Below are 24,363 nucleotides of genomic sequence, written 5' to 3'. Positions count from 1 at the left end.
CATTGTTCTCGAACCGTAGGGTCCGCACGCTTAACGTTACGATGACAGTTATTATGAGTTTATGCATTTTGATGTACCGAAGGTTGTTCGGAGTCCCGGATGTGATCACGGACATGACGAGGAGTCTCAAAATGGTCGAGACATAAAGATTGATATATTGGAAGCCTATGTTTGGACATCGGAAGTGTTCCGGGTGAAATCGGGATTTTACCGGATTACCGGGAGGGTTACCGAAACCCCCCGGGAGCCAAATGGGCCTACATGGGCCTTAGTGGAAAGGTGAAAGGAGCTGCCATGGAGGGCTGCGCGCCTCCCCCCTCCCCTAGTCCTATTAGGACTAGGAGAGGTGGCCGGCCACCTCTCTCTCTCTTTCCCCCTTGGAGTCCTAGTTGGAATAGGATTGGAGGGGGGAGTCCTACTCCCGGTAGGAGTAGGACTCCTCCTGCGCCTCCCACCTTGGCCAGCCAGCCCCTCCCCTTGGATCCTTTATATACGGGGGCAGGGGGCACCTCTAGACACACAAGTTGATCCTCTAGATCGTTCCTTAGCCGTGTGCGGTGCCCCTGCCACCAAATTCCACCTCGATCATACTGTTGTAGTGCTTAGGCGAAGCCCTGCGTCGGTAGTACATCAAGATCGTCACCACGCCGTTGTGCTGACGGAACTCTTCCTCGACACTTTGCTGGATCGGAGCCCGAGGATCGTCATCGAGCTGAACGTGTGCTAAGAACTCGGAGGTGCCGGAGTAACGGTGCTTGGATCGGTCGGATCGGGAAGACGTACGACTACTTCCTCTATGTTGTGTGATCGCTTCCGCAGTCGGTCTGTGTTGGTACGTAGACAACACTCTCCCCTCTCGTTGCTATGCATCACCATGATCTTGCGTGTGCGTAGGAATTTTTTTGAAATTACTACGTTCCCCAACAGTGGCATCCGAGCCTAGGTTTTATGGTTTGATGTTATTTGCACGAGTAGAACACAAGTGAGTTGTGGGCGATACAAGTCATACTGCCTACCAGCATGTCATACTTTGGTTCGGCGGTATTGTTGGACGAGACGACCCGGACCAACCTTATGCGTACGCTTACGCGAGACCGGTTCCCTCGACGTGCTTTGCACATAGATGGCTTGCGGGCGACTGTCTCTCCAACTTTAGTTGAACCGAGTGTGGCTACGCCCGGTCCTTGAGAAGGTTAAAACGGAGTCTATTTGACAAACTATCGTTGTGGTTTTGATGCGTAGGTGAAGATGAGTTCTTGCTTAAGCCCGTAGCAGCCACGTAAAACTTGCACCAACAAAGTAGAGGACGTCTAACTTGCTTTTGCAGGGCATGTTGTGATGTGATATGGTCAAGGCATGATGCTGATTTTATTGTATGAGATGATCATGTTTTGTAACCAAGTTATCGGCAACTGGCAGGAGCCATATGGTTGTCGCTTTATTGTATGCAATGCAATCGCGATGTAATGCTTTACTTTATTACTAAGCGGTAGTGATAGTCGTGGAAGCATAAGATTGGCGAGACGACAACGATGCTACGATGGAGATCAAGGTGTCGCGCCGGTGACGATGATGATCATGACGGTGCTTCGGAGATGGAGATCACAAGCACAAGATGATGATGGCCATATCATATCACTTATATTGATTGCATGTGATGTTTATCTTTTATGCATCTTATCTTGTTTTGATTGACGGTAGCATTATAAGATGATCTCTCACTAAATTATCAAGAAGTGTTCTCTCTGAGTATGATTGGCCGGTGAGTGGCAAGCAGAGGGAAGAAGGGGAACGACCGGAGGCGTGGACGAGAGAAGGTAGGCAGGCAGGGCGACAGGGAAGGTGGAATGGAAATGAGGGGAGCATGCGTGGAGTGGAACGGAGGCCAACCAACGCCACGCCGTGGCATCCCTTTTAAATGGCCCGAATAATTAGAAGCGCGGAATGGCCGTCGGGCCCACGCCACTCCACTCCTCTCCTCTCTCCTGCAGGCGGCAGCTACGGGACGCGCCGCGCGGGCCGCCACGTCCTCCTCCTACCCCACGTGACTCTGGACTATAGAGGACCGACGCCGCTTACCGGTGGGGCCCTAGAGGGCGCCCCGCATGTCAGCGAAATGGACGGTATGGTGCGTCCGAACTGGCTTTCTTTCGACGCCGACGACATGGATGGGCGCTGACCGGAGACTCTGCAGGCGAGGGGATGACCGGAGAGCCCGAGGTGGGACCGTGGGGTCAGTGGGTGAGGAGGGCAGCGTAAAATCAAGGCGTAGGAGGCAAGACACCAGCACGCCCCGGGTAAGCTTGGAGGAGGAGGCGACAGTGGAGGCCTCTCTCTGGGTTTCCGTGTGGCGACGGGCGCGCACGGCGATCTACAAAAGCGGCTGCCGGCGGTGATTGGGGGGAGAGGAAAGAAATGCCAGTGGCAGTCAGAATGCTTTCCTTCCGTATAGCTCGTGCAAGCTGCGCTGGCCAGCACCAAAAGAGCCACGCCTTCGTTGCTCTCTTCTTTTCTTCACATGTGGCGCACGGAGTACATGGAACCAAATCTGAGCTGCAGATTCTAACTAGTACCGCCTCTTTTTTGTTTGAGGGGATACGAGTACCGCCTCATGCATGCTGTAAATCATCTTCAAGTGGGGCTGAGCAATTCGTGTTTCTCCTTGTAATTCATGTGTAATCTGTAATTCATGGTTCAGAGCAGAGAGCATTTAATATGGATGGTTCTGTTCCTGAATCTTGCTCTAATCCCTAATAAAAGGTGAAGTTGGGCATGACTTTGATATTGTTTTTACAAGATATTACATCGATTTTCTGGTTTGGGCATACTTACAATTTTCTTCTTCTAACTGCATCTTAGCCTGCACTTTTATAGACTATTTGAATCTCCTCTGAATTCTTTTATGTATGATTGGTTATCATTGCAAGTCTTTTCGAATTATCAGTTTGGTTTGGCCTACTAGATCGATCTTTCTTGCAATGGGAGAAGTGCTTAGCTTTGGGTTCAATCTTGCGGTGAACTTTCCCAGTGACAGCAGGGGCAGCAAGGCACGTATTGTATTGTTACCATCTAGGATAAAAAGATGGGGTTTATATCATATTGCATGAGTTTATCCCTCTACATCATGTCATCTTGCTTAAAGCATTACTCTGTTCTTATGAACTTAATACTCTAGATGCATGCTCAATAGCGGTCGATGTGTGGAGTAATAGTAGTAGATGCAGGTAGGAGTCGGTCTACTTGTCTCGGACGTGATGCTTATATACATGATCATACCTAGATATTCTCATAACTATCCTCAATTCTGTCAATTGCTCAACAGTAATTTGTTTACCCACCGTAATACTTATGCTATCTTGAGAGAAGCCACTAGTAAAACCTATGGCCCTCGGGTCTATCTTCCATCATATTAATCTTCCAACACTTAGCTATTTCAATTGCCGTTTATTTTACTTGGCATCTTTATCATAAAAATACGAAAAATATTATGTTATCATATCTATCAGATCTCACTCTCGTAAGTGACCGTGAAGGGATTGACAACCCCTTTATCGCGTTGGTTGTGAGGTTCTTATTTGTTTGTGTAGGTGCGTGGGACTCGCGCGTGGTCTCCTACTGGATTGATAGGTTGGTTTTCAAAAAACTGAGGGAAATACTTACGCTACTTTACTGCATCACCCATTCCTCTTCAAGGGAAAACCAACGCAGTGCTCAAGAGGTAGCAGTCCCTGAGGATAAAGTGGCTCCTGAGTCATTCTACCTCCTCTAGTCATTACCATAACAACATGATCATTAATATTATTATTCATTTCATCTAGCAACCCTATTTGAGATTTAGCAACTTGTTCTAACTGAGTTTGAACCATAGAAGCATGCTTCCCCACACCTCTAACATCAGTTGAGATTTTAAATAACAAGTCACTCAAGCGAGCAATCATATCAGAATTGTATTTCAACTGTTTGATAACATTTGCATTGGAGTGATCTTGCTTTCTAATGTAATTTTCAAACTCATAAAGGCATTGGCTAGTGTGCATATTGTAAAGATTATCATTATCATTGAATTTCATTAGAGAATTTACCTCTACCACCTTAGGTGGTGGTGGTGTATCAAGCCCATGTATTACCTCTACCACATTATAGTTACACTACCATGCCTACATGACACATTTGTTAAAGTTAGTTTGCACATAATGGAGCGGTTATGTGCATAAAATCATATAATATCAATAACTAGATGTGTACCCAGTTGCTTTGTTATTTTTTAGTGAATTTTTTTTCTAAAGTTGCCATCTATCAAAAGAACATTTCCCCTAAATTTGTATGCTCAAATGAAGTTTTGGCAAATGCATATGGTACCATACAAGAAATTTTCCAAGGCAAACTATTCATGGAAAATTTGGTTTGTGAATCATGGTAAATTTAGTAATTAGCCATGGCAAATTTAGTACATTGATCATGGCAAATTTAGTTTATGTATCATGGAAAATTTATTCTTGCCATGACAATTTTCACCTTTTGAAGTATGGAAATTTAGTTGATGCTTTTTTCTTTGAGCATCGTGGAAATTGGTTTGTATGTAGCTGGTGATTCTTACATCATTGTTGACATGATGGCAAAATTACACTAAATATGCCATCATCGCAAACTTTCACACATTTTTTCCATTAATGTCCTTTATCTAACCATCATGGCAATCATCTTGTGTGCACCACTATGGTCACCATGGCAAACTTACACACATTTTCCCCCATCAATGTGTGTTTTTAGGACCATGACAAATTTCTTTCTTTTCCTAAGTGGAAAATCACTTTTTATGAGACCATGGCAAATTTAGTTGAGTGATCATGGCAAACTTAGTTTATGCATCATTGCAAATTTAGTGATGGACCATGGCATTTTTTAATTTGGACCAATTTTGAATTTTAATTTGGACCATGAAAAATTATTTTTTGTAGCATGGCAAAACAAAAAAATGACTATGGCAAATCTGTATCCTTTTTTTGGAACAAGGCATATTTTGTGGAAACAAACCATGTGAAATTCGAATATCCAATTCTAAGCTTAGGCTCATTTGCTCCAGGTGAACAATAAATTCAAAATAAATACTAAAAATCACCAGAATGTGATAAAATACTGATTCCAATTGCAGTAGAACAATAAAAAAATTGTCTAGGTCGTCCTATTTTGGTAGAATTGTTTGAGTTCCAGAAGTTTGCGTTAGTTACAGATTACTACAGACTATTCTGTTTTTGACAGATTCTGTTTTTCATGTGTTGTTTGCTTATTTTGATGAATCTATGGCTAGTAAAATAGTTATTAAACCATAGACAAGTTGGAAGACATTAGGTTTAACACCAATATAAATAAAGAATGAGTTCAATACAGTACCTTGAAGTGCTATTTTCTTTTCTTTCGCTAACGGAGCTCACGAGATTTTCTGTTGAGTTTTTGTGTTGTGAAGTTTTCAAGTTTTGGGTAAAGATTTGATGGATTATGGAACAAGGAGCGGCAAGAGCCTAAGCTTGGGGATGCCCATGGCATCCCAAGATAATCAAAGGACACCAAAAAGCCAAAGCTTGGGGATGCCCCGAAAGGCATCCCCTCTTTCGTCTTCGTCCATCGGCAACTTTACTTGGAGCTATATTTTTATTCACCACATGATATGTGTTTTGCTTGGAGCGTCTTGCACTAGTAGAAAAAGGGTCAAACATGAAGCACATTAGTGCCGGTTTGTATTTGAGCCGGTACTAATGGTACCATTAGTGCCGGTTCGAACGGATTTGCATTAATGCCGGTTCGTGTTGAACCTTTAGTACCGGTTCGTGGCACGAACCGGTACTAAAGGGGTGGTGGCAGGCTGGCGTCAGGCCGGGGCCCCACGATCACCTTTAGTACCGGTTCGTGGCACGAACCGGTACTAAAGGTTTAGTACTGGTTCGTGCCATGAACCGGTACTAACGGGGTCTGACCTATAGTACCGGTTGGAGACACAAACCGGCACTATAGGGCAATTTTCAAACTCTACCCCCCCCCCCCCGTGGATCGCCTTTTCAGTTAAAAATAAGTAAACGAAATGATGGAAATGTCAAAAAAATAAAAGAAAATAAGTTTCCCATGTGATATGTGGTCTAGTTGTTGGGAAAATTTGCAAATGTGAATTTTGACTTTATTTGCAAAATCTCTCTGAAATTTGTAAAAATGGGCATAACTTTTGCATACTAACTCGGATGAAAAAGTTTTTATATGAAAAATCATCTACTCGAAAAGTTACATCCAAATTTAACCGGGGGAACCCCGTTAAACATATGCAAAATCCTCAAAAACCTAATAGAAAAAAAGTTACGGGGCTTTTAAGATCTAGAGTGGAAAAAATTGAAACATATTCAAACTGTGGGCAAACTGTGGTCAAACAATGGTCAAACTAGTTATTCTAGAATATTAGTGTTACTAAATAATTATTTCAATTTTTTGAATTTTGGTCAAATCTGGTCAAACTATGGTCAAACTATGGTCAAACTATGGTCAAACTTATTCAAGAAATATTAGCGTTACTAAATAATTACTGTTTTTTTAGAATAATAGTTTCAAACTCAAACGGTGAAATGTGTGACTTCATGCTCAAGCTAAACTCCTGAGGGTTAATAGGATTGACATCTTACTATTGTCAGGAAAACAACAAGTGCAGACTTGGAAACGAAGAAGAATAGAACCTGAAAGTTAAGCGTGCTCGGGCTGGAGTAGTGAGAGGGATGGGTGACCGGTCGGGAAGTTAGATGATTTGGAATGAGTGATCCACACTTGAGAAGTTAAGAGAGGTGATTAGAGACTAAATCATCAAATAATTCAGAAAAATTAAAAATAAAAAAAATCAATTTTTTTTCCAAAATTTTCAAAAAATAAATCAAAAAAACCTTTAGTACCGGTTGGTAACACCAACCGGTACTAAAGATCCCCTGTACCAGGGCGCGAGCGCACGCCACGTGGTGGCACTTTAGCGCCGGTTCGTGCCGAACCGGTACTAAAGGGGGGGGCCTTTAGTGCCGAAATTTTAGTGCCGGTTCCATAACCGGCACTAAAGGCCCTTACAAACCGGTACTAATGATCCGTTTAGTACCGGTTCGTGCCATGAACCGGTACTAAAGGTGATCGTGGGGCCCCGGCCTGACGCCAGCCTGCCACCACCCCTTTAGTACCGGTTCGTGCCACGAACCGGTACTAAAGGTTCAACACGAACCGGCATTAATGCAAATCCGTTCGAACCGGCACTAATGGTACCATTAGTACCGGCTCAAATACAAACCGGCACTAATGTGCTTCATGTTTGACCCTTTTTCTACTAGTGTCACACATAAACATCCTTATATCTTCCTCAAAACAGCCACCATACCTACCTATTATGGCATTTCCATAGCCATTCTGAGATATATTGCCATGCAACTTTCCACCGTTCCATTTATCATGACACGTTCATCATTGTCATATTGCCTTGCGTGATCATGTAGTTGACATCGTATTTGTGGCAAAGCCACCATCCATATTGTTTCATACATGTCACTCTTGATTCATTGCCCATCCCGGTACACCACCGGAGCCATTCATATAGAGTCATACTTTGTTCTAGTATCGAGTTGTAATCATTGAGTTGTAAATAGATAGAAGTGTGATGATCATTATTCATAGAGCATTGTCCCAAAAAAAAGAGAAAGGCCAGAAGGAAAAAAAGGTAAGGCACAAAAAAAAAGAAAAAAAGGGGGCAATGCTATTATCCTTTTCCATACTTGTGCTTCAAAGTAGCACCATGATCCTTATGATAGAGAGTCTCTTGTTTTGTCACTTTCATATACTAGTGGAAATTTTTCGTTATAGAACTTGGCTTGTATATTGCAACAATGGGCTTCCTCAAATGCCCTAGGTCTTCGTGAGAAAGCATGTTGGATGCACACCCACTTAGTTTCTTTTGTTGAGCTTTCATACATTTATAGCTCTAGTGCATCCGTTGCATGGCAATCCCTACTCCTCACGTTAACATCAATTGATGGGCATCTCCATAGCCCATTGATTAGCCGTGTTGATGTGAGGCTTTCTCCTTTTTTGTCTTCTCCACATAACCCCATCATTATATTCTATTCCACCCATAGTGCTATATCCATGGCTCACGCTCATGTATTGCGTGAAAGTTGAAAAAGTTTGAGATTACTAAAGTATGAAACAATTGCTTGGCTTGTCATTGGGGTTGTGCATGATGAGAGCATTTTTGTGTGACAAAAATGGAGCATGACCAAACTATATGATTTTGTAGGGATGAACTTTCTTTGGCCATGTTATTTTGAGAAGACATAATTGCTTAGTGAGTATGCTTGAAGTATTATTACTTTTATGTCAATATTAAACTTTTATCTTGAATCTCCCGGATCTGAATATTCATACCACAATCAAGAGGGTTACATGAGGACGAGCAGGAATTAAGCTTGGGGATGCTTGATACGTCTCCAACGTATCTATAATTTTTTATTGTTTCATGCTAAATTATATTATGTTTTGGATGATTAATGGGCTTTATTATACACTTATATATATTATTTTTGGGACTAACCTATTAACCGGAGGCCCAGCCCAAATTGTAGTTTTTTGCCTATTTCAGTGTTTTGTAGAAAAAGAATATCAAACGGAGTCCAAACGGAATGAAAACTTCGGGAATGTGATTTTTGGAACAAACGTGATCCAGAGGACTTGGAGTCTATGTAAACAATCAACGAGGAGAGCACGAGGTAGGGGGGCGCGCCTAGCCCCCCCCCCCCCCAGGCGCGCCCTCCACCCTCGTGGGGCCCACGTTGCTCCATCGACGTACTTCTTCCTCCTATATATACCTATGTACCCCCAAACCAACAGATACGAAGCCAAAACCCTATTTCCACTGCTGCAACCTTTTGTACCTGTGAGATCCCATCTTGGGGCCTTTTCCGGAGCTCCGCCGGAGGGGGCATTGATCACGGAGGGCTTCTACATCAACACCATAGCCTCTCCGATAATGTGTGAGTAGTTTACCTCAGACCTTCGGGTCCATAGTTATTAGCTAGACGACTTCTTCTCTCTCTTTGGATCTCAATACAATGTTCTCCTTGATCTACTTGGAGATCTATTTGATGTAATCTTCTTTTCCGGTGTGTTTGTCGAGATCCGATGAATTGTGGGTTTATGATCAAGTTTATCTATGAACAATATTTGAATCTCCTCTAAATTCTTTTATGTATGATTGGTTATCTTTGCAAGTCTCTTCGAATTATCAGTTTGGTTTGGCCTACTAGATTGATCTTTCTTGCAATGGGAGAAGTGCTTAGCTTTGGATTCAATCTTGCGGTGTCCTTTCCCAGTGACAGTAGGGGCAGCAAGGCACGTATTGTATTGTTGCCATCGAGGATAAAAAGATGGGGTTTATATCATATTGCATGAGTTTATCCCTCTAGATCATGTCATCTTACTTAAAGCATTACTCTGTTCTTATGAACTTAATACCCTAAATTTTTATGCGCAAATGAAGTTTTGGCAAATCCATATGGTACCATACAAGAAATTTTCCAAGGCAAACTATTCATGCAAATTTTGGTTTGTGAATCATGGTAAATTTAGTAATTAGCGATGGCAAATTTAGTACATTGATCATGGCAAATTTAGTACATTGATCATGGCAAATTTAGTTTATGTATCATGGAAAATTTATTCTTCCCATGACAATTTTCACCTTTTGAAGTATGGAAATTTAGTTGATGCTTTTTTCTTTGAGCATCGTGGAAATTGGTTTGTATGTAGCTGGTGATTCTTACATCATTGTTGACATGATGACAAAATTACACTAAATATGCCATCATCGCAAACTTTCGCACATTTTTTCCATTAATGTCCTTTATCTAACCATCATGGCAATCATCTTGTGTGCACCACTATGGTCACCATGGCAAACTTACACACATTTTTCCCCATCAATGTGTGTTTTTAGGACCATGACAAATTTCTTTCTTTTGCTAAGTGGAAAATCACTTTTTATGAGACCATGGCAAATTTAGTTGAGTGATCATGGCAAACTTAGTTTATGCATCATTGCAAATTTAGTGATGGACCATGGCAAACAAATTTGACCACATCATTTTTTAATTTGGACCAATTTTAAATTTTAATTTGGACCATGAAAAATTATTTTTTGTAGCATGGCAAAACAAAAAAAAATGAATATGGCAAATTTGTATCCTTTTTTTGGAACAAGGCATATTTTGTGGAAACAAACCATGTGAAATTCAAATATCCAATTCTGAGCTTTGGCTCATTTGCTACAGGTGAACAGTAAATTCAAAATAAATACTAAAAAACCAGTTTTTTTGCATGGAACATGTTTCAATGCGTGAAGTGCGTGCCAAATTTCAAAGCATTTGGACATCTGAGTAGCTCTCGAAAAAACAAATTGGGTCCAAACAGTGCGCACAGTAAAACTTTTTCACATACCTCAAATTTGTCTTTTTGCTGAGAGCTACTCATACATCCAAATGCTTTGAATTTGGCACGGACATCACGCACTCACACATCTTTCTCCACATTTTTTTGAATTTATTTAGTATTTTTAACCACTTTTTTGTTCACTCCTAGGCTTTGCTTTTTTGTGAAATTCATTATCTTGTAGCATGAAAAATGTTTCTTGTTTGTTTTTAAGATATGGCAGATTTAGTCTGTATTGCATGGCATTTTGTAAATTTTGATGTATAGCATTTTTTAGGCATGCCAACTTTTTGTTTCATACATACATCGAACCAGACGGTTGTTTTCCAATTTTTTCCATACTAGCTATTTTCTGGGCTTTGGACTTCCTTTTTGCATAAGTAGTGATGCTTGGTGAGGAGGCCCATAAAAAGCATGTTGGTCCGTTTTGCGAAATCACTAATTAACGACTACTCTTTGAGAAGGTAACTCCCTGTTACACCCTCGATGCGACTATATCTCCCACGTGTCGAGGCACGACTTAGAGGCATAATCGCATTGAAGGCATATGTCGCAAGTGAGGCAATCTTCACACAACCCATGTACATAATAATATAAAGGGGAATAATAATAATAGTTGGCTTACACTCGCCACGTCACATCAAGGTACATAAATAGCATTCATCATACAAACACTCATGGCCCGACTACGGCGCCAAAATAGAAAAGACCCCCAACATGCGACTAAGCCCTGGATCGAACCCCGAGCAGGCGCCACTACTGATCATCAGGAAAAGAAACATAGTATCGCTGAGAGTCCTCGTCGTACTCCCACCTCAGCTCGAGCGCGCCATCTGGAGGAGTATCATCGGTCCCTGCATCTGGTGTAATAGTAATCTGTGAGCCACAAGGACTCAGCAATCTCGCACCCTCGCGATCAAAACTATTTAAGCTAAATAGGTAAGGAAGGGGTAATGTGAGTGGAGCTGCAGCAAGCGACTAGCATATATGGTGGCTAACTTATTCGCAAAAGAGAGCGAGAAGAGAAGGCAAAGCACGAGCGGAAACTAAATAGAGCAGACTACGCAAACATAACTCCAACGCCGTGTCCACTTCCCGGACTCCGCCGAGAAGAGGCCATCACGGCAACACACGCAGTTGATACATTTTTAATTAATTAAGTTCAAGTTGTCTACAACTGGACATTAACAAATTCCCATCTGCCCATAACCGCGGGCACGGCTTTCGAAAGATCAATCCCTGCAGGGGGGTCCCAACTTAGCCCATAACAAGCTCTCACGGTCAACGAAGGAATAGACCTCCACCCAGGACCCACCGATCAGACTCGGTATCCCGGTACAACAAGATGATTCGACAGGTCAAAACTAGTCCAGCAACACCGCCCGAATGCGCCGACAAATCCCGATAGGAGCTGCACATATCTCTTTCTCAGGGCACACTCAGATTGTCTAAACTTCCGGTAGGCCAGCCCAGAGTTGCCCCTGGTGGCCACCGGCGGCTGACGTTCCGGACCAACACTCAGAGGAGCACTGGCCCGTGGGGGGCTAAAATAAAGATGACCCTCGGGCTCCGGAAACCCAAGGGAAAGAAAAGGGTAGGTGGCAAATGGTAAAACCAATGTTGGGCATTGCTGGAAAAGCTTTAATCAAGGCGAACTATCAAGGGGTTCCCATTATAGCCCAACCGCGTAAGGGACGCAACAATCCGGGAACATAACACCGATATGACGGAAACTAGGGCGGCAAGAGTGGAACAAAACACTAGGCGAGAGGCCGAGCCTTCCACCCTTTACCAAGTATATAGATGAGTAAAGATAATATAGCAATATCATGATATCCCAACAAGTAAATAAAAGTTCCAACAAGGAACGGCTCCAATCTTCACCTGCAGCTATCAACGCTATAAGAAGGGCTGAGCAAAGCGGTAACATAGCCAATCAATGGTTTGCTAGGACAAAGGTGGGTTAGAGGCTCAATCATGGCAATTGGGAGTCTGACAAGCAAGTGGTAGGCATCGTAGCATTGGCAAAACAAAAGAGCGAGCAAACTAGCATAGCAAAGATAGTAGTGATTTCAAGGGTGTGATCATCTTGCCTGCACAGTTGTCAGAATTGACTGGATCCTCAAAAGCAAACTCAACGGGCTCCTCGTTAGCGAACTCGTCTCCCGGCTCTACCCAACAACACAAACAAGCAACAAGGATACAATCAACCATGTGCAAAGGCAACCAATACGATGCAAGGATGATATGCTATGCGGGATGCGATGCGGGATGCAAGAATGCAACATGTAACAGGAAATGCATGAACCTGGCCTCAACTTGTAAATCCAAGTGTGCCACTTGATAGAGGGGAAGAAATACCCTGAAAACGATATAAAGATCATGGCAATCGGAGCTACGGTTTAGAAATGGCAAGCGTTTTACTAAACGAACCGATCTGCGATTTACAGCAACATGCCTCCTAAATGCAACAAAATGAACATGCTACAGCCACCCAACATGAAAACAAATTGCATGGCAGTGATGTACTCATCAAGTTTAACAAATCATCATGACTGAGGCATAGGCAAATTCATCCATTAAGGGCTTCAAACAAGCATGGCAAAACTGAATAAGCAAAACAGATTTCAGACTTAGCGAAATTAACGCTAGTCTGAAATTTCAGACCACGATGCCCTCTTCGGAGCAGCAAAACAACATGAAGGAAAACCTGAACATGGCAAGTAAGAGCATGGCATGAAGCTACTCAATAAGCTTATCAAAACACCCAAAATGACCTGGGGGCAAAAGGGTTCACAAAATACTCTACCGAGCACACGAACATCGATGAAACACAATCAGTTTTCAGACTTAGTGAAAACTGGGACATGCTGAAATAATAACTCACGGAGGCATGTAAACGAGCTCGATGCTCTCACTACGGTGCAAGTCATGGCAAGGCAAGCATATATCCATAAATAAGGTACAAAATGCTAGCTAGACATGGCAAGAACAATGGCATAGCATGCATGGATCACTAGCAATCACTCCGGCAAAATCGCAAAAGAGTTCACGATCTGCCCAAAACAGCAACTATCCAAAAGTTGAGCTCGATTGAGTCAACCTAGGGTGCTCCAACATAACAAGTAAAGACATGGATGGATTAAGCACAACAAGCATAACAAATCACTCTTACTGATCATCCTCAAAAGAGGCACGGATCACTAGGAAACAAGCCGGACATATAGCATCGTGAACTAAAACGGCTCAGACTTAGTGAAAATCACTAAGTCCCTGAAATCTGTAATCTCAGGTAGCCCTCTTCGCAAGCTTGCACAAGACAACACACACATCCTAAAAATACATGGAAGGCACCTCTGGAAAGAAGACAACATGCTTAACAATTCATCCCAAAGGGGCACAGGCATATCATGCACGGATTAAATATGGCAAAAATGACAAAAGTGCATGTTGGACTAACGGATCTGCAGTTTAACTCAACATGCCTCCTTCCAACAGAATTTTGGGCACCAAGATGACCTCAAATGCAAATGATGCAATGGAATGAAATGATGTAGTCGTCGAGGCGAAGATTTTGACATATCATACGCCCAAATCGGAGCTACGGGTGAGGAGATACAAGCAGTCAAAGTAGCACGAAAAAGATAACGGGAGAGGGAAAAGTCAACGGGGGGTGCTAGGGTTTACTGTAGCAGCGCGCCCCCGATCCGATCTCGCGCACAGTAGCTCGCCGGGACGCCCGACGGCGCCGGAGAGGAAGGAGGAAGCCGGGGAGGTTGCCGGGACGAAGTCCGGCGAGGTGGGGCGCCGGATCCCCACCGGACCCGACCCGAAGAGGCGGCGGAGGACGCCGGGGAGTTGGCGGCGCGGGGCGAGGCCGCCTCGGGCGGCGAGGAGGCGAGGCGGCCGAGGTCGCCGGCGTTGAAGATCCGCGGCGGGGCGGCGAGGCGTCACGGCCGCGGTGCGGCGGCGCGGCCACCGGACGCGGGGAGGACGGAGGCGCGGGGCGGCGCCCCGGATCTGGGCCGCGGGGGCCCCGGATGGGCTTTCAGGGCCGGCGGCCGGGTGCCACGTGGCAGCTTGCCACTGGCGCGGGCCGGGCGGCGGCGATGTGTCCGGCGCCGGGCGGACGTGTCCGGCGCGCGGAGGGGAAATTTAGGGTTTCGGAGGGGGAGAGATCCGAATTTCGGGGGGGGGGTCTATTTATAGACCTAGAGGGAGCTAGGAGAGTCCAAATGAGGTGCGGTTTTCGCCCACACGATCATGATCGAACGACCGAGACGATGGAGCTGAGTTTGGTGGGTTTTGGGCCAAAATGGAGGGGTGTTGGGCTGCACACACACGAGGCCTTTTCGGTCCCTCGGTTAACCGTTGGAGTATCAAACGAAGTCCAAATGACCCGAAACTTGACAGGCGGTCTACCGGTAGTAAACCAAGGCCGCATGGCAAGTCTCGGCCCAATCCGGAAATGTTTAATCCCCACACACGATAGAAAGCTAGAAATGGCCACCCGAGGAGAACGAAGCGCCGGAATGCAAAACGGACAACGGGGAAAATGCTCGAATGCATGAGATGAACATGTATGTGAATGCAATGCACGTGACGACATGATATGAGATGCACGAAAACGAAAACAACACATGGAGGCAAAGACCCGAACCCGAGAATTAAATATAATTTAATGCCGGAAACGGCAAGAGTTGGAATACAATTGGGGAAGGTTACATATGGGGCGTTACACTCCCACATCGGTTGTGACAAGTGTCACACTACATGTGTGCCACTTGTCGCAACCTCGCAGTTGTTCCTTTTCTAGTAGATTGTTTTATTCAAAATGTTTTATCTCTCAAACCGCGCGTCCAAATATCAAACCGTTTTCACTGTTGAATTCTTCGCGCCGAGATGTTCAAAACTAGATCCCATGTTGATTGGTCTTGACGATCTTTTTTCACGAAACACTTGGAAAGAAAAACCCGAACTGAAAGCATGTTGTTTGACTTTCCGAGAGGCACGACCGTTACTCTCGCGGAAGCAAATCCGTCCCTCCACGAGAAGTAAACCTGCGCGTCTCGTGGAAGGAAAAAAACATGTTTTTTCCTTTCCGAGAGGCACGGCCATGTCTCTCGCGGAAGCAAATCCATGCCTCATCGAGAAGTAAATCTGTGCCTCTTGCAGAAGAAAAAAATAAAAATGCATTTTTTTTTGCTTTTTCGAGTGCATCTCGCGAAAGAAAAAAAAATAAACCTCTCGTGGAAGCAAATTTGTGCTTCCACGAGAAGTAAATTGTGCCTCTCGTGGAAGGGAAAAAACGTGTTTGTTCTCCTTTTACGAGAGGCACGGCCGTGCTTCACGCGCAAGCAAACCTATGCCTCGACGAGAAGTAAGTCTGTGCCTCTCGCGAAAGAAAAAAAAACGAGTTTTCTCGCACAAAAAGAATATTAAAAAAGATTTGGTCCAAAAGCTATGGAAAACTGACGGAAAACCGAGAAGCCGAAAAAGTCATCTAAGACCAGAAAACGCGTTAAAAATCCGAAGGAAACAATATGGGACACGTGGTGGCGGCCCAGAGCACGCCAACTGACGCGCTCCCAGCCCACCCTAAGTTACCCTTGGGAGGGCTCCCAAAGGAGCACTCCTTAATTAGTTGCCCTCTCCATTTTGATTTGCGCTCGCGAGTTCATCCCTGCAAACATTTCCGTTTTTTTTTCAGATCTAACGTCAGCTCCGTATCCGGGTCCATATACTATTTGATCTCCCTGGCAACACTAATGCTGGAAGATGAATCGATTGAATTTTGTTGCCCGTTCATTGAGATTTACATGAAAATGAAATTAATAATCAAGACATAAAAAAACTCTCGCCTGATTAATTAAGCCTGAAAATCGGTGATACATGCTCCACGGAAGCAAAGCCAGCCAACTAGCTAGCTAGATTGGAACTTGGTAAGAGGTCTCGTCAATGGGCACCACCTTGGGCACGTCGACCGGGAGTACATGGACGTCCTGGGTCCATGGGCTCTCACCAGCATCGTCAATGGTACGCAGCGCTCTCCACACGGCGCTGTTGCATTTGAAGCCGGAGCCAAAGGCGATCTGCCAGACGCGGTCTCCCTTCTTGATCCGGCGCTTGGCCTCGCAGTAGGCGAGCTCGTACCAGAGGGAGCTGCTGGAGGTGTTGCCGAACCTGTAGAGCGTCATCCTAGAAGGCTCCATGTGCCAGGGGCTGAGCTTGAGGCTGTTCTCCAGCTCGTCGAGGACGCCCCTGCCGCCGGCGTGGATGCAGAAGTGCTCGAGCGCGAGCTTGAAGTCCGGCAGGTAGGCCTTGACCTGGGCGCGAAACACCTTCTTGAGCACGACGGTGGCGAGGAAGCGGAGCTGCTCCGACATGGGCAGGATGAGGGGGCCGAGCGTGGTGATGTTGGTCTTGAGGGCCTCGCCCGCGACCGCCATGAGCTCCTTGGAGAGGGACACCCCGACCTCGCCGACCTCGTCCTCCTCCTGGGTCACACACCCGTAGCTCTGGTCGTGCGCCCCGCGGTGGGTGCGCACCGTGTGGATCAGCTGGTACTTGGACCGCGCCCGGTCGCCGGCCCGGTTTGTGAGGAGGATCGCCGCCCCGCCGACACGGAAGAGCGTGTTGGTGACCAGCATGGGGCGGTTGTTGCCCATGTAGGCGTTGAGGGTGATGTTCTCCGTGCTCACCACCAGCGCGTACGTGTTCCGGTGTACCTGCAACACCACACCACAGAAAACAATCAACGTTGACAACAACTCAGTGTATAGTGCTCTCTGGAATACTATCATTCATATCTACTATGATGCAATTTTATTTTCTGGATCTATAGGACCAGCCACATGTATACAACAGTAGCATAGTGTACGAGCGCCCCACGCGCATTGAGGGCCGTGCTCCACTTAAAGCCGTACCAAAGTCCTTGTCGCGCGGTAGACCAAACCTAGCTGCGCGCCATTACACGCTGTGGATCTCTGGACTGGAGCAATGGAATGGACCATCATGTGGTCGTATTAATTTACGGGCATGGGCGCATGCATAGCTCTCGATCCAGTTGCGTTTCCCCCCGGTTTCAAGTGTTTTTTTTCTCCCATTATCAGGTATTACTCCCTTTGTTCATTTTAACTCCGTGTATAAGATTTCTTGTGTCAAGTCAAATTTCATACGTTTTGACCAAATTTATACTAAAAAGATATCAAATTTTGCAATACTAAATATATGTAGACGAAACTATATTTTCTAATGAATCAAATGATATTGATTTAGCATTGTGAATGTTGATACTTATATCTATAATTTTAAGTAAATTGTAGATATTTTGACTTTAGACAAAACTTACATGTAGACTAAAAACACCTAGAAGAAGTACTAAGATTGGTCGTAATGGTAGTATCATAGTTAGTACTATCACGCATGCCAACTACTTTGATGAGGTGTCATAACATTAAATGAAGAAAGGGATGATGGAATATCATAACATGATACCATATAATAATAAATGATATGCTACTTTGTGTCATGCATGACAATAAGTAAAGTAATACATGATACTAATATATGATACTATGTATTAGAGAGGTAGTATCACTAGTATCATATGCATGATACTACCTCCGTTCCTAAATAATTGTCTTTGTAAAGATTTCAACAAGTGACTACATACGGAGTAAAACGAGTGAATCTACACTCTAAAATATGTCTATATACATCCGTATGTGATAGCCCATTTGAAATCTTTGAAAAGACAAATATTTAGGAATAGAGAAAGTACTCCCCATTACAACCAGCCTAAAAGAGCAATAATGCTAGACCTACAAAGATTTACTTAACCTTCCAAACTAATTCTCTCTCTCTCCCCCTGATTTTTTGAAGTTAACCCGATGTTCGTCGACCGGCCACCGTATCAAAGAGAGGACAGACCAGTGAGCAATGGTCAATAAGTAAGCTGGCATAGGATTAAATTCTGCCATGTGCGTGTCTGAGCCTGAATATTTAAGATTGAGACAGAGGCTGTTCCCTGGCAGAAACATGCAGGAGGTCCTACTCAGTGAAGCCCTTGTCATAGAGGAATCTCATATTGCGGCATTGCCAGCTGCCATATTTATTGATTTCTGTACAAATTAAATGGACTAATGAAGCACAAGTGATTCGAATCATTCGATGTTGATGTTGATGTTATTGTGGGACATGCCAAAACATCTCAGGAGTAGTATGAAGGAAATTTCCATCGATCTTATATTATGGCTTAAGCCCTATATTTTGTTAAGAGATGCATGATATGGGTTTGCGCACATCTTTTTCTTAGCCACAAAAGAATGAGATGTACAAACAAAAAGGGCACTATATTTTCTACTCCTAGTTATTGACATTTTCCTACCCCGCAAAAAAAAAGTTATTGACATTTTCCTAAAGTCATCGTAGTCGGTCACAGAAAAAACAGTACCATGCGCCCGGCCTAAAAAAAGGTACGTAGTACTATACATATTTACTCCATACGCATCTGAACGACATGCATGCATACGGGCCGCCCAAGAGGACCAGCCATTGGCCATGCATGCATGCATGCACCAATGCACTCGCTAGACATTAATACCTAATGAAGATAGGTGTCAGTGAGTGAGCCAGCGTGCATGTGGTCGCCGTCGAGCACGTACAGTAGGAGTACGTACCTGGAGCAGGCGCTTGGCGAGGTCGATGGCGATGATGCCGGCGCTGCAGCCCATGCCGCTGAGGTTGTGCGTCACCACGTCGTCGCGGAACCTGTACCGGTTCACGATGAGCGACGTGAAGGACGGCGTCGGGCTGAGCAGGCTCGAGTTGAAGATGAGCACGCCCACGTCGCCGGCGTCCACGCCGGTCTTGCGGAGGACCTCGTCGACCACGCCGAAGATGACGGCGTGGGACTCCTCCATGGCCGTCCGGTCGCACATGTCCACGGGGAGCCGGATCAGCGACATCGGGAAGTGCGTCGCCTCGCCCAGCCCCGACCGCTCCAGCATCCGCTTCTGGAACGCCATGCTCTGCTCGCTGAACCGCCCGCACCGCGAGAAGTGCACGATGGTCTTGGCGCGGGAGGCCTCCAGCTCCACCGGCGGCTTGTACCCGGCCAGGTCCACCAGGTACACAGGCTGCGGCCGCGACGACGCGTACGTGTACGCCGCCAGTGCCGCCGCCCAGCACGCCATGGCCAGCGCCGGCGCGTTCACTGCTGTGTTCCAAAGGGCGCGCGCCTTCTCCGGCGTCAGCGTCGACAGCTGCGGCGCCACCACGACGAGCACCGTGACCACCAGCACGTGGGGGATGTGGCTTACCAAACGGTGGTACATCAGGCCGGCGTGGTTCCTCGTCGCCTGCTTCACCGTCCTCACCAGCTGCCTATATTCCATGGCGATCGATGGCGGCCTCTATCTACTCTCACTACTCACTCTTGTTGTTGACCTGGGAGAACCGTACGTGAATGGAGTGCGAGCAGTAGGCCGAGCACGCGTGGATTTATAGGGTTGGAGGAGGGAGGGGAGGCCTTAATGCCGAGCTGCGGCAGGTGGCTGATGAGGAGGCCAGCGGCATGCACATCAAGTAATAACTGTGACGACGTACGTGCCGATGCAGCTGCCTCCTCCATCGATCGACTTCCGTTTTCCCTCCGTCTATCAGCTAGTAGGAGTACTGCCCATTGTATTGTAGTATGGGCAGGCAGCACATGGATTTTGATCTTTGTAGTACTACGTATCAGGGAGCAGTGAGAAATGGTCAAAAGTAACCTGCCATAGATAGGATTAAATTCTGGAACGTGCGTGCCTGAGCCTCAATATTTAAGATTGGCACAGAGGCTGTTCCCTTGCTCATCAGTGAAGCACTTGTATAGACTAGAGGAATCTCATAGTAGTATTGTGGCATTGTACCAGCTGCCATATTTGGGTGCGGGTAGATCTCAGTCGACTGTCAAGGGACATAATGCGTCCGTCCTCATTGGGCGCATCGGCCGACCCAAACAAGAAAAAACACGGCCGAGAGGGAGGGCGACCCAAATTGACAAAAACAGACAAAAATCAGTGTCCGTTTCTGTCACCGCTTTAGAGTTGTTCTAACATATAAAGAAGATAAAAGATCAGGTAAAATCTCACGAATATAACATCAACTAAGACTTCGGTAAGTCTCAGTCAACTGAGATTTAGTGATCCCGTTAATTTTCATAGAAACTACGTCGGCAAACCATATGTCACTCGACGTTGATCTACGCTGTGTCATATTTTAATTATTTAGCTATACCCCAAGGAGCATCTCACACTGCATGAAAATCATAAGTTACCTGTCTTTTGGAATAAGCCCAGTGCAATTTAATCGGATACTTGGCTTAGAACAACGTAAGCAGAGTACTACCTCCGTCCTGGTTTATTGGTTCTTATTAGATTCTGTGCCAAATTTTGACTATAAATTTAACTAACAACATATTTATGCATGTCACAAAAAATTATATCATTGAAAACTATGTTCAAATAGGAATCTAATTTTTGTTAACATGCAATAACATTTTGTTAGTTAAATATTTGGTCAAAATTTGGCATAAATTTCAAAGGGGACTAATAAACCGGGACGGAGATAGTATGATCCAAATGATAGACGGCAAATGGAGTACCTTCGGCTTAGACAATTGAACGCCAAGTGCAAGAAAAAAAAACCTTGGCATAAATAAACAGAGATCTTGGCATATTTTACGGAAAGCACTTGACTTACATGTGAATGTCGGCAAAGCAACTGCTACAATCAGAGGCGGAGGATGGAAAAAAATTAAAGTGGGGCGAACTCTTAAGTAAAAAAATGATGCAAAATCATAATAGTCAATACACACTAACAATGCACATTTATATTTTCATGTGATTCTCAACAGAATATACATGCTCTTCTTCCGTGAAACTCACTTGACCTTGATGAGTGGCATGTGTCGAAGCACATAGGTGCTTGGATTGGAGCTACTGCTACTACCAAATACTTCGAAATATTTTTTCAAATATGTACTTCACAACACTAAATTGTGAATAAAAATCTAAAATCATTAGAACTGTATATTACAAGCTACTAAAAGATGCTACTGAAATTTAGAGATATACCCCTCCCTTTTGGCTTTGCTATCCCCTTCACTTTCAGTTGGGGACGACGCTACGCCGCACTGCGTTCTACTGGCTGTGAAGGATGCGAAGTTGAGCGTTGGCTTCTAAAGCTCTAGAACAAGTCCACCGGAAGTTGTACATATGTACGTGTACGTGGAAAGCTAGAAGAAGCAAGCAACCTAACAGCTTGATTGCTAGCTTGATCGATCTTCCTTGGAGCAGCGCATGCACGGCTAGGCAGAACCACACGTAGGTACGCGACCTGGTAGAGATTATCTCGTAACTGATCGGATCGACTCGATCTTAACGGAAAACTCACGGCTACTCGCGAACTAAAAACTCGCGAACTAAAAACTCGCGCCAGCCCAGAGATGCACATGCATACGTATAATTTTTTTTTACCAAATGATTCAAGATATGGCGGCCGCCAGCCCTTGCCCACTGGAGTCCTCCGCCAGTGGCTACATGGCCGTCCTGGTCACCCGTAATGGCTCTCATGACGGCGGTCAATATAAGACGAGTACCACTCTAGGACATCTTTTTATTTGAATACTCTAAACTTTGAATTCTTGAACGAAAAACAGCTGAAATTGTGCCAAAAAGTTTGAAACCCAACAACAATGAGAATAAAGTCCTCGCAAAAAAAGAGAGAATAAAGCAGAACCAGGCTGACCAACAAAGATCCATTGCTTACTTATAGAACAATGAATCGCTCCTATGTCTCAGTATTCACTCTTGTTGACTTTGGAGATGGTGGCCTCTACCTCTCACTACTCATTCTTGTTGACTTTGGAGAACCGTGAATGGAGTGCGCGTGGACATTGAAGAAGGAGGGAGGGGGAGGCCTTAAATGCCAAGTTGCGGTAGGAGGCTGATGAGGAGGCCAGCGCCACATAAAGTATTATGTATTCGCATGTATATGGATCCAATTGTAGTGTTTCTCGACTTGCGGGGCCAAATCGTAGTGCCCCAGCGCAGACAGATAAGTTGTATTACAAAATACTTCGCCTATGCTTGTACAAACTTGAGCCAACTCTTATGGAATCCCAAAGCCCACCCTTCAACCGCCCGCAAAAGTCCAAATCTAACGATTCGGACATGTTTTACCATCCAACGCGGTCATATATCGGTCAGCAGGGCCGATTCAGACGCACTTTTTTCTGTAAACCGGAGACAAAGTGTGTGTGTCAGGCGGGGGAGTACCCAGGCATTTTTTTTGGACTGCTTGGGTCTTTGAATGACATCAACGTTGTTAATCGGTCATCACTGATGAATAAAATTGCAAATGGTGAACTGTCACTGATGCAATTTGTAGCAAATGGTCATACAAACAACTATGGCTACTATCTTGCGGATGGCATCTACCCAAAGTGGCAAATATTTGTGAAGCCGTTGAAAAAAAACCGAAAAGTAAGAAAAATCTTCATTTTCACAATGCTCAGGCGGCAGCTAGGAAAGATGCGGAGAGAACTTCTGGGATTTTGCAAGCCCAATTTGCCATTGTGAGAGGATCAGCTAGATTTTGGGATCAAAAAATGCTTTGGTACATCATGCACGCTTGTGTGCTTATGCACAACATGATCACCGAGAATGAGTGTGGTCACGATTTAGACTACTCTCAGTATGAGCTCTTGGAACATCCCGTGCGAGTGGGGCGGAGGGCTGCGAGGGTGGCCTGTTTTGTTGCCTCCTATCATGCCATTCGACGTGCCGAAACGCATGATGATCTTCAGAAGGATCTCATCGAGGAGTGGTGGGCATGGAATGGCCCACAAAAAGTATCGTGATTTGTATGTTTGATGTTGTATTGTTAACCTATTTGTTCTATTGCAATATAAACTATTTGTTTGAGTTGTAATAATAAAATGAACTATTTATTGTTGATTTATTTTGTTTGTGATTGATCTTCTTGGTTGTGTTTTGAGTGCATATGTTATTCGTGCGAGAGCGCACGTGCAGTTTTTTTGCAGCGGCTCCTGGAGCGGCTCACGGACGCTAAACTTTGCAGTGGCCGCTAGAGCAAGCGCTCCTCACCGCGCAAAAACTCACAAATAGCGCGCTGTAAACACTTTTTTAGCACACCGCGCGCTGCGCGGCTGTTGAAGATGCTCTTACTTTTTTTTTGCTCGGACACTTTTTTTCTTTTCGATTGAGTCTTTCATGTGCGGGCCTATAAACCAATACTTTTCCAAAATAAACACATGTAAATATAGGTCTAATTGACCGGCGTGAGGATTTAGGGCATGTACAATGGTTCTATCTTAGAAATGCCATGTAGGATAAATGAGAAGGTGGTGGAGAAAGAAATCATAAAAAAATGCTTGTTTTCTTATATTTAAAAGAAGACAAGAGATGATCTCTTAGCACAATATGTCTCTTCACGTTTTTAGGAATAACTAGTTATTGGAGATAAGGCTAAGAGATGACCCATTGTAGATATGTTTTTTGTCATCTCCAAATTACATGCAAGACCTAAGATAAGACTATCTTATCAACCATTGTACATGTCCTTAGGGCATGTACAATGATTCTATCTTAGGCATGCCACGTAGGATAAAATGATAAGGTGGAGGAGAGAGAAATCGTAAGAAAAGACTTGTCATCTCTGAAGGAAATATGCCCTAGAGGCAATAATAAAGTTATTATTTATTTCCTTATATCATGAATGTTTATTATTCATGCTAGAATTGTATTAACCGGAAACATAATACATGTGTGAATACATAGACAAACAGAGTGTCACTAGTATGCCTCT

General features: G+C 44.6%; 1 protein-coding gene across 1 annotated transcript; it reads right to left on the bottom strand.

Moving 5' to 3' along the window:
• Positions 1-16,257: 16,257 nt before the first annotated feature.
• LOC123129184 (probable 3-ketoacyl-CoA synthase 20) lies at positions 16,258-20,047 on the bottom strand. The gene is made up of 2 exons (XM_044549422.1): positions 19,170-20,047; positions 16,258-17,216 (listed from the first exon to the last, which is right to left on the bottom strand). The coding sequence occupies exons 1-2, from the start codon at positions 19,884-19,886 to the stop codon at positions 16,416-16,418; spliced, it is 1,518 nt and encodes a 505-aa protein (XP_044405357.1). The 5' UTR covers positions 19,887-20,047; the 3' UTR covers positions 16,258-16,415.
• Between the last annotated feature and the right edge of the window lie 4,316 nt (positions 20,048-24,363).

The sequence above is a fragment of the Triticum aestivum genome, chromosome 6A (genome assembly GCF_018294505.1).
Source record: "Triticum aestivum cultivar Chinese Spring chromosome 6A, IWGSC CS RefSeq v2.1, whole genome shotgun sequence".
Lineage (NCBI taxonomy): Eukaryota > Viridiplantae > Streptophyta > Magnoliopsida > Poales > Poaceae > Triticum > Triticum aestivum.
This window is presented reverse-complemented; position numbering and strand designations above follow the sequence as displayed.

Excerpts from the sequence above, each read along its gene's own strand:
- LOC123129184 (XM_044549422.1), bottom strand. The coding sequence starts at position 19,886 with ATGGAATATAGGCAGCTGGTGAGGACGGTGAAGCAGGCGACGAGGAAC. Across the intron at positions 17,217-19,169 it reads TCGCCAAGCGCCTGCTCCAG|GTACACCGGAACACGTACGC; the intron begins GTACGTACTCCT and ends GTGGTGTTGCAG.